The sequence below is a fragment of the Lynx canadensis genome, chromosome D1 (genome assembly GCF_007474595.2).
Source record: "Lynx canadensis isolate LIC74 chromosome D1, mLynCan4.pri.v2, whole genome shotgun sequence".
NCBI lineage: Eukaryota > Metazoa > Chordata > Mammalia > Carnivora > Felidae > Lynx > Lynx canadensis.
In genome coordinates, this window is record NC_044312.2 from 59,278,600 (window position 1) to 59,292,709 (window position 14,110).

The 14,110-nt window shown below is 56.7% G+C and overlaps 1 protein-coding gene across 7 annotated transcripts in view; it reads left to right on the plus strand.

Annotated features, from left to right (window-relative positions):
- ARAP1 (ArfGAP with RhoGAP domain, ankyrin repeat and PH domain 1) overlaps nt 1–14,110 on the plus strand; it is a 66,710-nt gene that overhangs the window by 51,987 nt on the left and 613 nt on the right. For 2 of the 7 annotated variants that reach the window (XM_030331945.2, XM_030331946.1), the window contains exons 17-35: nt 860–995; nt 1,267–1,369; nt 2,223–2,418; nt 2,690–2,741; nt 2,860–3,023; nt 3,171–3,383; nt 3,674–3,779; nt 4,213–4,360; nt 4,449–4,535; nt 4,623–4,691; nt 4,998–5,115; nt 6,465–6,578; nt 6,809–6,954; nt 7,481–7,513; nt 11,067–11,149; nt 11,898–11,948; nt 12,110–12,173; nt 13,661–13,810; nt 13,949–14,104. In XM_030331945.2, coding sequence (XP_030187805.1) covers nt 860–995; nt 1,267–1,369; nt 2,223–2,418; nt 2,690–2,741; nt 2,860–3,023; nt 3,171–3,383; nt 3,674–3,779; nt 4,213–4,360; nt 4,449–4,535; nt 4,623–4,691; nt 4,998–5,115; nt 6,465–6,578; nt 6,809–6,954; nt 7,481–7,513; nt 11,067–11,149; nt 11,898–11,948; nt 12,110–12,173; nt 13,661–13,810; nt 13,949–13,993 — 2,078 coding nt within the window. In that variant the 3' untranslated portion in view covers nt 13,994–14,104. Of the gene's footprint in view, nt 1–859; nt 996–1,266; nt 1,370–2,222; nt 2,419–2,689; nt 2,742–2,859; nt 3,024–3,170; nt 3,384–3,673; nt 3,780–4,212; nt 4,361–4,448; nt 4,536–4,622; nt 4,692–4,997; nt 5,116–6,234; nt 6,370–6,464; nt 6,579–6,808; nt 6,955–7,480; nt 7,514–11,066; nt 11,150–11,897; nt 11,949–12,109; nt 12,174–13,660; nt 13,811–13,948; nt 14,105–14,110 lie in introns of those variants that run through there. The other 5 variants (XM_030331947.2, XM_030331949.2, XM_030331950.2 and 2 more) reach the window with 5 other exon arrangements.

The window sequence follows — 14,110 nt, forward strand, 5'->3', positions numbered from 1 at the left end:
CCTGCGTCCCTCAGCACCCCTCTGTGACACCCTCTAATACCCAAAGAGATTTCTTTGGAACTCTGTGCTGTTCACCACCTCACTGCCCCTGGGGCACTGCCCCTCGTCTGCCTCCTTCTGCCTGATAATGTCATTTATGTAACTGCTTGAGTCATCCTTTTTGCCCTGGATGCCAGGAAGCTCTGAGCCAATGTGAAGCTCAATGCTACGAACTATATAAGCCTGCGTGGCCTTGACATTCTGTTCTTTCTCCTGCCTTTCCTGGTCCAGATCCCCATTGCTGTTCCTTTATGGGATCTTGTCAGTTTTCTCAGTGCCATTATAGGAGGAAACATAGAGCAATGTGTGTCACTGGCAGGGGAGGGTGGGAGCATGGGGTGGGCATGGAAACTTTCTGTGACATATGGGCTGTTCTTAAAGGATGGAGGGTGTGGGTGGAGGAAACAAGGTGAGCAAAAGTGGTAAAGGCGAGGTATATGCCCAGAAGTGGTTGGAGAGGAGGGTAGGGGCAGACCCAGCAGGGCCTTGAATGCCAGTCTGAGGTGTATAGAATAAGGGGAGCATGGCAAAGTTCTGAGCACGGGAAGGACGGAGTCTGGTTTTACTTAGATCACTTTTGAATCTTGGAAGAAGCAAGTCGAGGCACCAATGAAGAAGTCACTGCAGTGGTTCAGGGGAGAGGCGTGGGCTGGGCTGGGGCGGCAGGCTGCAGGGAGGAGGATGGAATCAGGGGAAGCTTGTGAGTTAGAACGAAGAGGACATGAGTCAGGTGGGAGTCGGGGCCCAGGGAGGATACAGAGGGGGTTTTCAGGAGAGGGCAGGGGCTCCCTCATGGCTCCCCTGCCCAACTTCTTCCCAGAGTTCAGCCGACGCTGGTGTGTCCTTAGCGACGGGGTCCTGAGCTACTATGAGAATGAGCGGGCAGTGACCCCCAACGGCGAGATTCGGGCCAGTGAGATTGTGTGCCTGGCAGTGCCCCCTCCTGACACCCACGGGTGAGTATCCCTGGGGCAGAATCACAGACTCTTATTGCTGTGAGATCCAAGCCCCCATTCAGGAGATAGGGAAACAGGCCCAGAGAGGGTCAGAACCTTCCCAGGGTCACAGAGCAAACCCTGTGGGCCTCCGGAGGCTCCAGTTTAGGACTTTCCCATCCCTTCTTATGGGGCCAGGGAAAGGGCAGGGGGCAGGGGATGGCGGCAAGGCTGGGCAGGGTGGGTCATGGCTGGGTTGAGTGGGCCTGAATCCTGACCTGTGTATCTACAGCTTTGAGCACACCTTTGAGGTGTACACGGAGGGAGAGCGGCTGTACCTGTTTGGTCTGGAGAGTGCAGAGCTGGCTCGTGAGTGGGTCAAGTGCATTGCTAAGGTGGGCCTGAGTTAGTGGACAGGTGTGGGAAGTCTGACAGGGGCTGGGGTGGGATCTCCCGGCTGATCCCGTGTACCCCATCTCTCCTGCCTCATGAATGGAGGGAGCAGACATAGGGCAGGCTTCTGGGGCCAAGAGCCAGATATGTCAGCATCTGCAGCCCCCTAGGGGGGACGTCAAGAGACCGGTCTCAACCATGTGGAAGAAGGGCTGTGAGCTTTGCACTCCACAGGTGCTCAATACAATAATGTGTAACAGCCATGTTAGGATAGATAGTGCTGACTCCAGGAAGAGTGAGCATCTTGTTCAGGAGCAAAGAGGCAGGGAGGCTGCAGAGCTCTGTCCTGGGGATTAGAGCCAGGTGCCCTCTGGGTCCCCCTGTGCTGTGAGGGCCTGTGACTCTTATTTACTCGGTCTCTGATCAGTCATCTGTGAGCCTTCTTGACGGTTAGTCCTCTGAGCTCTGGGAACCCAGATGAACCAGTCTTGGTCCTGGCTCTTCAATAGCTCCTTTGCTGATGGGGGAGACAGCTGGGTCCCTGACAGCAAGAATACTGTGGTCAGTGCCGCAATAGAGGGCAGAAAAGGGGCATCCCTGAAGGTGTCTGGGAACGTTTTCCTGAGGAGGGAACATAAGAGTGCGTATGAGTGGGGCATGATACCTGAGTTTATTTACTGTGCTAGGTCCTGCCCAGGGGAAGAGAGGAGGCAGCAAGGTGGGAAATGGGTATATGCCTACAAGCCAAAGAGCCTGGGGCAAGGGGTGGGGGTGGGGGAGGGGGGAGGCCAGCATTGCTGTTGGCTGATGCGGTCTCTTTGGCCACCTCCCCTTTTCCTCTGGCCTCCCCATCAGGCGTTCATACCTCCCCTGGCTGAAGATCTGCTGGCCCGGGATTTTGAGCGGCTTGGGCGCCTACCCTACAAAGCTGGCCTGAGCCTACAGCGGGCCCAGGAGGGCTGGTTCTCCCTCACTGGCTCCGAGCTCCGTGCTGTCTTCCCAGAGGGGCCCTGCGAGGAGCCGCTCCAACTTCGGAAACTGCAGGAGCTTTGTGCGTGGACCTAGACCTGGGCCCCCAACTTCCAGGGCACCCTATCCTGGGCTCCCAGGCCCCCAGCCCTTCCCTGGAAGTCTGAACTCTACCCTGGCCTGGCCAGAAGGAGCCAGCCTGCCCTCTTATGTCCTCTCCTGCCCTTAGGGTGTATCTCAGCGACTCCATATATTGGTGGGTGGGTCCCAGGGATGTATGTGCCCAGAGAACCTCAGGAGGGAGTCGGTTGGGGACCATGAACAAGGCCTTACCTCGACCGGCCCCTCCACAGCCGTCCAAGGGGACAGCGAGAACCAGGTGCTGGTGCTGGTGGAGCGAAGGAGGTGAGCCCTGGCCTCCCTGGGGGGCTCTGAGAAGCCCGCGGCAGTCTGTCTGACAGGCTTGGGAGGGGTAGGGCAGGGGTAGGCTCCCAAGTGACTGACTATCCCCCCCCACACCCAGGACGCTGTACATCCAGGGGGAGCGGCGGCTGGACTTCACAGGCTGGCTGGGGGCCATCCAGAAAGCAGCGGCCAGCTCCGGGGACACGCTGTCGGAGCAGCAGCTCGGAGACTCAGATATCCCAGTGATCGTCTACCGCTGTATAGACTACATCACGCAGTGTGGTGAGCCCCGCCCCTGTAACACAGACCCCGCCCAGGGAGGCTGACCTCTTGCGTCTCCCCCACCACCGGCCAAACCCCGCCTTCCCAGGATCCCTCTGACCTTAGCTGCGAGGCCCCGTCCCCGGCTCAGTGCCACCCCCTCTGCAGGCCTGACTTCTGAGGGCATCTACCGCAAGTGTGGGCAGACATCAAAGACTCAGCGGCTGCTGGAGAGTCTGCGGCAGGACGCTCGGTCTGTGCGCCTCAAGGAGGGCGAGCAGCATGTAGATGATGTCTCCTCAGCTCTCAAGCGCTTCCTGCGAGACCTGCCCGATGGTCTCTTCACTCGCGCCCAGCGCCTAGCCTGGCTAGAGGCCTCAGGTGGGCCCTGTAGTCCTTGCCAGCCTGAAACCCAGGCTAGTGCTGCTGACTTGTCCACTCCTATCTCCAAATTCCCACCCCTCCCCTTCCCATCCAATGAGGCATGCCCCAGGGGATAACCCCTCCCTCCCCCCCCCACTGTCTCCCTTACTCCCTCTGCTTCTCCTTCCCTTGTCACTCTATACAGGAAGTGCTATTCACCTAGGAGGAAAGGCAGAGCAGCCAGAAGGGTGGGACAGGGGAGGTGGTTATGGGGGGCCTCCTGACCTGATCTATTTCCCCCCACCCAGAGATTGAGGACGAGGAGGAGAAAGTCTCCAGATACAGAGAGCTCTTGGCACATCTGCCTCCAGTCAACCGAGCCACAGTGAAGGCCCTTATCAGCCACCTGTACTGGTGAGGAACATTATTATTGTATGGCTCTGGGGGGTTGGGGTGGAAAAGATTCTTCTACTCCTTCCTGGCTGACTGCCCTCCCCACAGAACCAGGTAGGCCTGGGAACTGAATGTGGACTTTTGATGTGCCCTGATCTTGGACCCTTTGTCTCCCAACTTACTTCCTGCAGGGTGGGAGAATACAGGTGGTTTCACCTGGGACCCAGGGGACCTTGGCCAAATCTCCCAGCTTCCCAGCTCTGTTCTTCCCCAGGACCTACGGCATGGCCAGAAAGACTATTCCCATCTCCCCTTAACTGATGGTTCACTCTGACCAGGACTTTCCCTGGCCTCCCTCCAGGAGTCAGTTGTGGACCTGCCTGGAATTGGGAAGGTGAAGTAGGGAGGTTCTGGGCTGGACTTCTCACTTAGGGCTCTGTCTTCCCCTGTCCAGCGTCCAGTGCTTCTCAGACACAAACCAGATGAACACGCACAACCTGGCTATTGTGTTTGGACCCACGCTCTTCCAGACAGATGGACAGGACTACAAGGCTGGCCGTGTGGTAGAAGACCTCATCGGCCACTATGTGGTGGTGTTTAGCGTGCGTCCCCCGCCAGTGGGCACTGGAGGGCAGGGACGGGCCCCTTGGGTGGCAGTGATCATCTGTTCCTGTGTCTTTCTCCTCCCAGGTGGATGAGGAAGAGCTGAGGAAGCAGCGGGAAGAGATCACTGCCATTGTGAAGATGCGTGTGGCTGGCACTGCCAGCGGGACCCAGGTGAAAGACTGGGCCTGGGGTAGGGTGCTCGGGATAGCTGCCTGCACCCACTTTCCCTGCCTCTAGCTGAGCCCTGTCTTTTCACAGCATGCTGGTGACTTCATCTGCACAGTGTACCTGGAGGAGAAGAAGGCGGAAACCGAGCAGCATATCAAGGTGAGAGCTAGGGACCTAGGAGCCAGAGGAGCAGAGAAGTCAGGCTGGGCCAGGCACAGGCTCAGGTGACCAGGGGAGCAGGGCTTCTATCCCAAGGGGAGCCCTGGTTTGGAACCTGTGTCTGGCTGGTGCCAGGGCCTGTCTCTTTGCCTCCTCCCCGGACGGTGGTCATCGGGACCACTTAGAGACACCCTTCTAGTATCCCAGGACCCGAAGGGTATGCTCGGCCCCTGGATCACAGCAAGGTTGTGGGAGAGCAGGGGCAGGAACAGGGTAGGCTGACCTCTTCCTCCTTGGCCACTGCAGATCCCAGCAGCCATGACAGCTGAGGAGCTCACCCTAGAGATCCTGGATCGCAGGAATGTGGGCATCAGGGAGAGGGACTACTGGACCTGCTTTGAGGTCAATGAGAGGGAGGAGGCAGGTAGGTGGCCACCAGGATTTGTGCAGGGTATGGTGTGGCCTGTACTTGTCTGAGCTGCTGCCCCAGTCTGTCCTCCCCTACCCCACAGCGTGGCAACAGTGGTGGTCAAGGGAGTCTTGGATGATAGATGCTGCTTCCACACTGTCACCTCCATGATGGTGGTGGTGGCATGGTGGGGGGCCAGGGGGAGTTGAGGTGATGGCTATAATGTGGCTGATGGGAAGGAGGTTGATGGTATCAACTGTGATGGTGCTTTCTCAGTGTCAGTGAGAATGGTGTTCTTGCGAGGGTGGCGATGCTGAATTTGATAATGGGATTGATGGTGAAGGGGGCAGTAGGTGGTGATGACCGTGCAAGAGGGGTCAGGCAGGGTGGGGTGGGGTGGTGTTTGTAGGGGTGGTTGTGACAGTGTTGTGAGGGTACCTTGGTGGTGAAGACAGTGATAAAGCCATTTTAGGATGAAGGCAGTGGACAATGAGGGTGTATCTGTCCATTTGTTTTACTGTTATTTGTTGAGTGCCAGACACACAGCCCCTCCCCTTCATGGGGGTAAGTCTTGCATGGAATAGACATTAATCCTGTGGCCACAGCAATAAACATACAACCGAGGCTGTGATAACTGCCTTGAGTGGCCACTAGAGCTTGTAACAGGGTCTCTGGCTACAGAGTCCCTACCCTAGGAGGTGAAGAGTAGGAGTTGCTTGGTGAAGGGGGAGAAAAGCGTCTCCAGGCAGTGGGAGCGGCACAGGCAGAGGCCCTGTGGTGACCATGGACATCACCCTTTTGAGGAGCTAGAGATAAGGGCAGTGAGGGGGCTGTGTCACGGGGTGGGACTGAAGACAGAGGCAGAGGCGGCCACCCAGCCCGACAACAACACAAGGCCCCTGAAGGGCTAGTGACTGGGAGTTTGGAGAGGTTGCTACTTGCCGCTGGGTAGGGAGAGGTGAGGAGGGGAATGAGAGCACATGCAGGAGACCCCTCGGAAGGCCACAGTATTAGTCCAAGGACAGATGGTAACAGGGGCCAGCGTGGCAACAATGATGGACAGAAGTAAAGAGATTTAACATATGGAGGGAAGAGGGGGAGGAAGCTGTGTTTCTGGCTTGAATGGCTCGGCAGGTGGTGTTTTCCCCAACGAGGACACGGGAAAGATCACTGGCTTCGGTTGGAACAGCTTTGGTCCCAGCCAGTTGTGTCAGACCTGAAGCTCAAGCGTGGAAAGGGTAGTCCTGATGGTGATGTGTTGTGGCGCTGGTAGGTGGCGGGAGTGGTGCTCACTTACGTGTAGGTGATATGTGGGTGTGCCAGCCCTCGGTCCCTCAGTAACAGCGGGTGTGACCTCCCCCCAGAGCGCCCCCTGCACTTTGCGGAGAAGGTGCTGCCCATCCTGCACGGGCTGGGCACGGACAGCTACCTGGTGGTGAAGAAGCACCAGTCCATGGAGGCCATGCTGCTGTACCTGGGTAGGTGGTGTGCCTGGGTGGGTGGCGCCTGCAGGGCTGGGCAGACTGGTGGGTCCCTCCATCTGAAGCCCAGGCAGGAGCAGCTTGGGCAGAGGGTGCCATGTGGGCAGGCCTCTTTGGTGGCTGGGGCAGGCTGGGGCAGTTTCCTTCATCCTGGCATGCTCCCCTGGGTGTCTGTATCCATGGGCAGGGGGTTGGTGCAGCCCACGCCCACTCCGGTCTTCCCCCAGCCAGCCACGTAGGCGACACCAAGCACGGCATGATGAAGTTCCGTGAGGACCGTAGCCTCCTGGGCCTGGGCCTGCCCTCAGGTGGCTTTCACGACCGATACTTCATCCTCAACAGCAGCTGCCTGCGGCTCTACAAGGAGGTCCGGGTAAGTGACCCCAGGGGGTCGTGCCCTGCAATGAGCGTCTGTACCCAAGTGTGCTCACACACCCATTCACAAACATTCGCCAGTGTCTGCCAGTGGGAGCAACCCCATCGCGGGGTCTTGGGGTGGCACAGTGGTGGAGGAGAGCTATAGACTCTCAGGAATCTTCTGCTGTGGCCCTCGGTGGCCGCTCTTCTGTGCCCTGTAGCCCCACTAGGCGCTAGTCTCTGGTGCCATCACGTCAGGCTCATGATGTCTCACCTGTGCCTGTGCCTTGTCACGGCACCCACAAGAACATGCTATGTGGTGACAGCCCCCGTCGTGGCCCATGCACATCTTGTCACTTCACAGGCTGTACCTCCTCCATGCCCACTCTGTCCACATGCCAGGCGGCCTCCCAGGTCTTGGCACCCTGCCCCCAACATCTTCTGCACATACCTGCCACATCCCGCCATGCACCACCACACACACTGTCCTGGCTGTGGACCCAGACCTCCTTCTTCCATAACTCTGATCCTCTATCAAACAGAGCCAGAGGCCATGGAGCGGGGCCCCTGAGACCGTGAGTAGCTGTGGGCCAACTGCTAGCTGCCTTACACCACCTGGGGGCCAAGTGAGCCTGGCGGGAGCCTGGGGACACAGCCAGAGCTCTTCGCTACCTTCAGGCATGGTTCCCTGCCCTCTTGCCTATCAGCACTGGCTCCCATCTTTGGGCTTGTGTCCTGGGCTCCTGTCCTTCATCCCCACCCATGCCCCAGAGTCCTTTTCCCAAGAAGGTTGAGCCCCCATCAGTGTGATGCTTTACAGTTTTCCAAAAGACTAGGTGTGGAGGCTGTGAAGCCAGTATCAGAGGCCCCTAGGTTTGAATTAGAGCTCTGACCCTCATCTCCTGCCACCCCTGGAGCCATCCTTGTCCCAACCATGGAGAGAGTTTCAAGACTATCAGAATGCCCATGCTACTACCCTGATCCTAAAATGCTGGGGTGAGACTAAATGGGCTTGTAGTATAGTTCACCTGTGGTAGGAGTTCCCGCTCAGCCTCCCTGGCTGGTTGCCAACCCTTACATGCACACTTCTGGGAGAGGGGAGCTTATCCACTCCTCCCTTGGGACTGCCCTATCCCTAGAGGGATAGTTTTGCCGGGAGAAGGCCCTTGCTCAAGTTCAGCTGAGAACCTGCCACCTGTGATGCTCCTGCGGGTTCCAGCGATGCCTTAGGGGCCACAGAGCATAGATGTGCTGTAGTAATGGGCAGCAGAAATGTATTTCCAATCCAAGGGTCTAACCGGATCTCCCATAGCTATTCCCACCAGTGATTCCAGCCCTTCCTGTCCCTTGCCTCTCCTGAGGACACTGGGCAGGTCTAGATGTCATGGAGGGAGCAGAGCAGATAGACCAGGATCCTCACCTCCCTCTCTTTGCACATTATACCTCTACTAATGCAGCCTGGGCTCCTACAGATCCTCGTAGGCAATGCCTCCTCTTCTCTCTTTTGCCTCCCTCTATGATTACTTACTTCTGGGCCTGTTCACCCCTCCACTCAGTCTCCCTTGGTTCTGGGATGTTATTTCCCTGATGCCCTCCTTATGATGGTACTTGGAGCGGAGCAAGACCATCATTGTGGGCAGAGAGGAAGGAGGGTGGCTGAGGCACCTGAAAAAGCAGCTGCTAATCCCTTAGCATGGAGGGGAAATGGCACGAGAACTAGAGAAAGGAAAAAGATCTAATGTTTAAGTGAGCCAGGTTTGGTGCCCAGCCCTCCACATACTAGGACATGTCCTCCCACGAGCGTCCTCCGGAGGAGGGGTATTATCCCCATTTCACAGGTGAGAAAACAGGCTTCGAGTGCCTTGCCTAAGGCCATCTCTAGGTAGCCCCATCAGAGCTCTAGCTCTTTATTCCTTGAAGTACAGGAAACAGGGACTCTTTGGCGGAGCTGATCAGTGCTGCTCTCTGAATGGCAGCCACACCTCTGCCCTGACAGAAGCCCCAGGAGGGTGTGGTTTGGCTACTGAGGTGTTGGTAATTCCGGCATTTGCTATTTTATGGAGGAACAGAACAGAATATTTGAAATTGGGACAACACCCAGCAATTCAGGATATGCGAATACCCAGGCCAAGGCCTGGGCATCTTCCATTGTTAAAGACCTTGAAGCACCTGGGAAAGGCACATTCTAGAACAGTCTTGGCTCCAGCAGAGGTCTTTGAGCATCAAGGGGTGAATTTTATTCTTTCCAGTGACCTCATACCTCAGCAATGCTGGAAACATGAGCTCTTTGATTAGAAACGAAGTCCTGCGTTGTCTGATATACCCCTCGCTCCCCAAATCTCCCCCTCAACCTTCCTGTCTCAGCCATACTCCTGTCACACACGTGCTGCGCATACACCACACACACCAGAGCCTGAGGGAGTGGAGGCCTGAGGATTGTTTTTTCGAATTTTCAGGGAGCCACAGCCTGGTTTGAATTCCTTGATTCCCACAATTCTCTCCACGCCCTGACTGGAACCGTTGTTTCTGTCACACCCACGAGCCTGTTCCTTCCACTGTCAACTCATCTACTCCTTGCTTCTAGTTCTCCCTCCCTGGCACCCACAGCTCAACTTCCTCCGAGCCCTCAGCCTGCTTTCCATTCCCTCAGCCTGCTGCCTTCCATACTTGCAACATGGGTTTTCCCCACGTCCTTTCTTCTGTCGTGCCCAGAGCCTGCTGTTTTCATGTCTACAGCCTAACTTCTTTTGCAACCTCTGTCTCAAGTCTTTCCATCTCCACTACCTGGTTCCTTCCACCCTGCAGTCTGACTTCTTCAGCACTCTCAGCCTTGCTTCTTTCCTGCTGGCTTGGAGGTTTCTTTCTTGTATTTGCCCACCCCTTATTTACAGCCTGGTTTCCGACCCCACTGCCCGGTTTCCTCCCTGTCCACAGCCCAGTTTCTTCCATGCCCCCTTGGGCACTTGGTCCTCAGGGAGGATCAGGGCAAAAGCAAGGTAAAAGGTCTCTAGTAAGCCCTCTTAAACCACATTCCCTGTGACAGCACCCAAGTCTCCACTTATCTAGGCAGCCCATCCTTTTGCAGCCTCACAGGGAGTCTACCAATCCCTGAAACTTTCCATCTCCCTGGCCATCCCTTAGTCCCTTCTTTTTGTTCCTGCTGAGGAGCCATGCCTGGGGGTGGCTAGGAGCAATGGTGGGAACAGGGTGGAGGTGGCTCAAACTTTGACCCCCAGTTTTGGTTGTAAGTGAGTCCCCCTCCCCTACCATCCATCCTGGTGCCCTACTGGTGCCGGGAGCCTGGTGGGGGTAGGGCTTCGAGCAGGTGACTCCCAGAGCAGAAGGAAGGCTCATTAGCTTGACTTCCAATTAGCCTTTACCTTGGGGGTCATTGCTCCCATACCTCTGTCTCGGAGCCAGCCTGTTCCTTCCAAGCCCAGACCCATATGCAGAGGTGGGGGCCAGAGGTGAGCATGTCAGTGATCTGGTGCCCCTCCCCAGTACATCGGTCTCTTGCTTCCTGACCTAGACCACTGGAAAGTTCTTCCTTTGGTCTACCAAACAGCAGTTCTGCTTCAGCTTGAGTCATTAGCCTTCCCCTCGTGGAACCAAAGAGCTAGTAATTGCTGACCCAACAGGTCTTCTGTTCACACGGTCAACCCTGGAGCCTCCGTGGGGTGGAGAGGGGCGAGGAATCTATAACCGGAGACAAACAGACCCAAGCAGCCAACCGAGGCTCTCAGATCATACACGCTCATTCAGTTTGGTGCCAGAGGGCGAGGTGCAGACTTCTCCCTCCATAGACAAACTGATTCAGCTGATGCTACAAGTCAGTTCTCCAGTTTGTAGGGCAGCAGGAAGGGACTGAGAATCACTCCCTGGTCGTCCTGCTGGAACGGCTGCCTCGGGGACTGAGGGTTGACTGTCTGATGCTGCTGCAGGGAGAGAAACCTGGGGGGAGTGGGGAGGTTAGTTGGGCTGGATTGTGAACAGGAAGGGCTTTGTCAGGAGGTTCCCTGTGCTGGGATGCAAATGGGGGGTGGGAAGAGGGAGGAGGGAGGTACCCAGTCACCCCAATTCCCGCCCTGACCGACTGAAGTGTCATCCCTCTGCCTGCCCCCACCCCAGAGTCACCGGCCTGAGAAGGAGTGGCCCGTCAGGAGTCTCAAAGTCTACCTGGGAGTGAAGAAGAAACTCCGGCCACCCACCTGGTTAGCCGGGGCTGGGGCCTGGGAGAGCTCAGAACAGATTGGGGTGGGGGTGGGGTGGGGTTGCGGCACAGTGGGGGCTTTGAACTTGACAGGGGTTGATACCATGGTTCTGAAGGTGTGGTCTCCCAGACCAGCAGCCTCAGCATTACCTGGAAACATGTTAGCAGCCCACATCTTGGTCCCACCCCAGACCTGCTGAGTCACGGATCCTAGGGGGTGGGGCCCGCAGTCTGTATGGTAACAAGCCATTTTGGCGACTCTGATGTTTGCTCATGTTTGAGAACCACTGGCCTTGATTGAAATCCTGTCACTGACTACCTCAGGGATCTTCCTGTGCCTCACTTCCCACATGTGTAGAATGTGGAAAATAATGGTGCACCTGTTTCAAAGGGTGGTTGTAGTATGCTTTTAAGTGGAAAAGTGATGCATAGCCACTATTATTGTTGTTAATTACAGCCACCAGACTTGGTTTTCTGACTTTCTCCTCTCATCTGCTGGCTGTGCCTAGCTGTCTCTCAGAGACTAGGGCAGGCCTGGGTAGGGTGGCATGGGTATAGGGAGCCAAGGGCCTGGGAGGCTGGTGTGAGCTGTGAGAGGAAGAGGCTGTGGCCAGAATGTGCCGTGCTTGCAAAAAGGCCCTGAACTGTGCCCCTCGGCTCTGGCCCAGGCTTCTGGGCTCCGTCCCGGGCACCTGGGCTGGGAGGCCTCTGTGGGCTGGCAAGTGACTCCATCTGCCCCTCCTCTGCAGCTGGGGCTTCACAGTGGTGCACGAGACAGAGAAACATGAGAAGCAGCAGTGGTGAGTAAGGGCCCTGGCCTGAGACCCCAGGTTGGGAGAGATGGTTGCATGTTCCCTTTGGTTGGGTCCCTTTATTGTCCATATATGCACCCTGCCTGGAGAGCCAGGCAGGCTGCTCAGCCTTGGCAGTGTCCAGATCCGTGCCCTGCCTCGCCCCGCAGGTACCTCTGCTGTGAGACACAGATGGAGCTCCGGGAGTGGTTTGCCACCTTCCTCTTTGTGCAGGTACCAGCTCAGGGTGGGGTCCCGTGAGGCTTCCATTATGGAGAATGGGTGTGTTTGCTTCTTCACTACATAGGGCATCAATTGCATCAAGGAGATTTTGAGTTGCTTTTAATTCTTTTCTTCACTCAGCAAACCCTCCCTAGAGTCCACTTTGGTGCAACCCCAAGCCAGGCATGCTAGAGACAGAGTGCAGACCCCTGCCCTCAGGCACTCCCCATGTAGAAAGGAAAACAGACCTTGAAGTTGCCTGTTAAATAGCCCAATGTGGTCAGTGTATAGAGATAGAGAAAAGCCCAGGGACCCTACCCGCTGGAGGTGGTGGGTGTGGAGGGAAGGCAGCAGGGAGGGGGTGTCATAGGAGCTGAGTCTGAGGATGAGGAAGCCTTCATCAAGCAAAGGCGGTTGGAGGTGGGGGGGCGGGGGCAGGTCGGGGAGGCTTCTAGGCAGAAGGAACAGTTTATTGAAAGGCATGGCAACAGAACCACAGATTGCCCAGTGGGGTGTAAAGAGAAGCCAGGAGTACCAGAAGTTGACACTGGAAAGAGATTCAGGAGCCAGATCTGAAAGAGCCTTGAAGGCCATGCCAAGGGAGCTGAACTTGACCTAGTCAGCAGTTTTCAGGGAGAGTTTTTTTTTTGTTTGTTTGTTTGTTTGTTTTTTTTTTTTTGGGACAGAGAGAGACAGAGCATGAACGGGGGAGGGGCAGAGAGAGAGGGAGACACAGAATCGGAAACAGGCTCCAGGCTCCGAGCCATCAGCCCAGAGCCTGACGCGGGGCTCGAACTCACGGACCGCGAGATCGTGACCTGGCTGAAGTCGGACGCTTAACCGACTGCGCCACCCAGGCGCCCCTCAGGGAGAGTTTTAAGCAAGAAAGTGGTGTGCAAGTTTGCGTCTGAGAGGGCTCGTTCTAGATGTAGCGTGCAGGGGAGGACAGGCTGAAGGAGTGAGGTGGCTGCCGCAGTGGGCCAGGTGGGAACAGGCTAGGAGGGGCTTGGAGCCAGAGCAGGGCTGGGGTGAGGGGTTGGGAGTGGGAGGGGTTGAACTTAAGCCACAGATTTTAAACCAGAGCTCAGAATTGTTTAGGGAAAAGGCTGACAGAACGGTGCCAGGGCTGTGGGCTGAGTTCTTTTAGCCCCGAGCTTCCTGGTAGTCAAGCCTAAAGAGAAACAGGCAGATTCTATAGTTTTGTTGGTTCGTGGTGAAAGAAAGCACACACATGTTCCTCTAGAACTGTTTTCTTGGTGCTGCATTCTTGGAGCAGTTTGTTTGTGGACCTGGAGGTGGGGGTTGTTGAGTAACATAACTGGCTGGGTTCTGCCAGGGATACAGTCATGTTCTCCTAACAGCTGCTTCTCATATCGACTGGGATCAAAGCTGAGAGGGTCACCTCAGATCATAGCTGGAGGCGTTTCTGGGAAGGGTGGGTGGATCTGGAGCTGAGTGTCTGGGTGAGCTGAGCGTCCTCCTCTTCCCCTGCTCCCCAGCATGACGGCCTGGTGTGGCCCCCGGAGCCCTCCCGTGTATCCCGGGCAGTGCCTGAGGTCCGGCTGGGCAGTGTTTCGTTGATCCCTCTGCGCGGCAGTGAGAACGAAATGCGAAGGAGTGTGGCCGCCTTTGCTGCGGACCCCCTTTCTGTGAGTAGTTTTCCATCCCTATGGGCAGAGCCCTGGGACCTGGCTGCTGCCCGCCTCCCACCTGACTCACCCGATTGCCCCCTGGCCCCCTCCCTCCAGCCTCCTAGCAGTCCTGACGGGCTCTTTTGGTTCATGTAGCTCTCAGGAGCCCCCTCTCTACCTGGCCCTGGGGACCCCGGCTGACCTGAGCACTCCCAAGCCAGCACTACAGAGCAGCTGCAGAAGCTTCAGCAGGGCCGCTGGTCCCTGTGAACCTTCACAAAGTGCTTATGGAATCTGGGCTTCTGTACCTTCCCACAG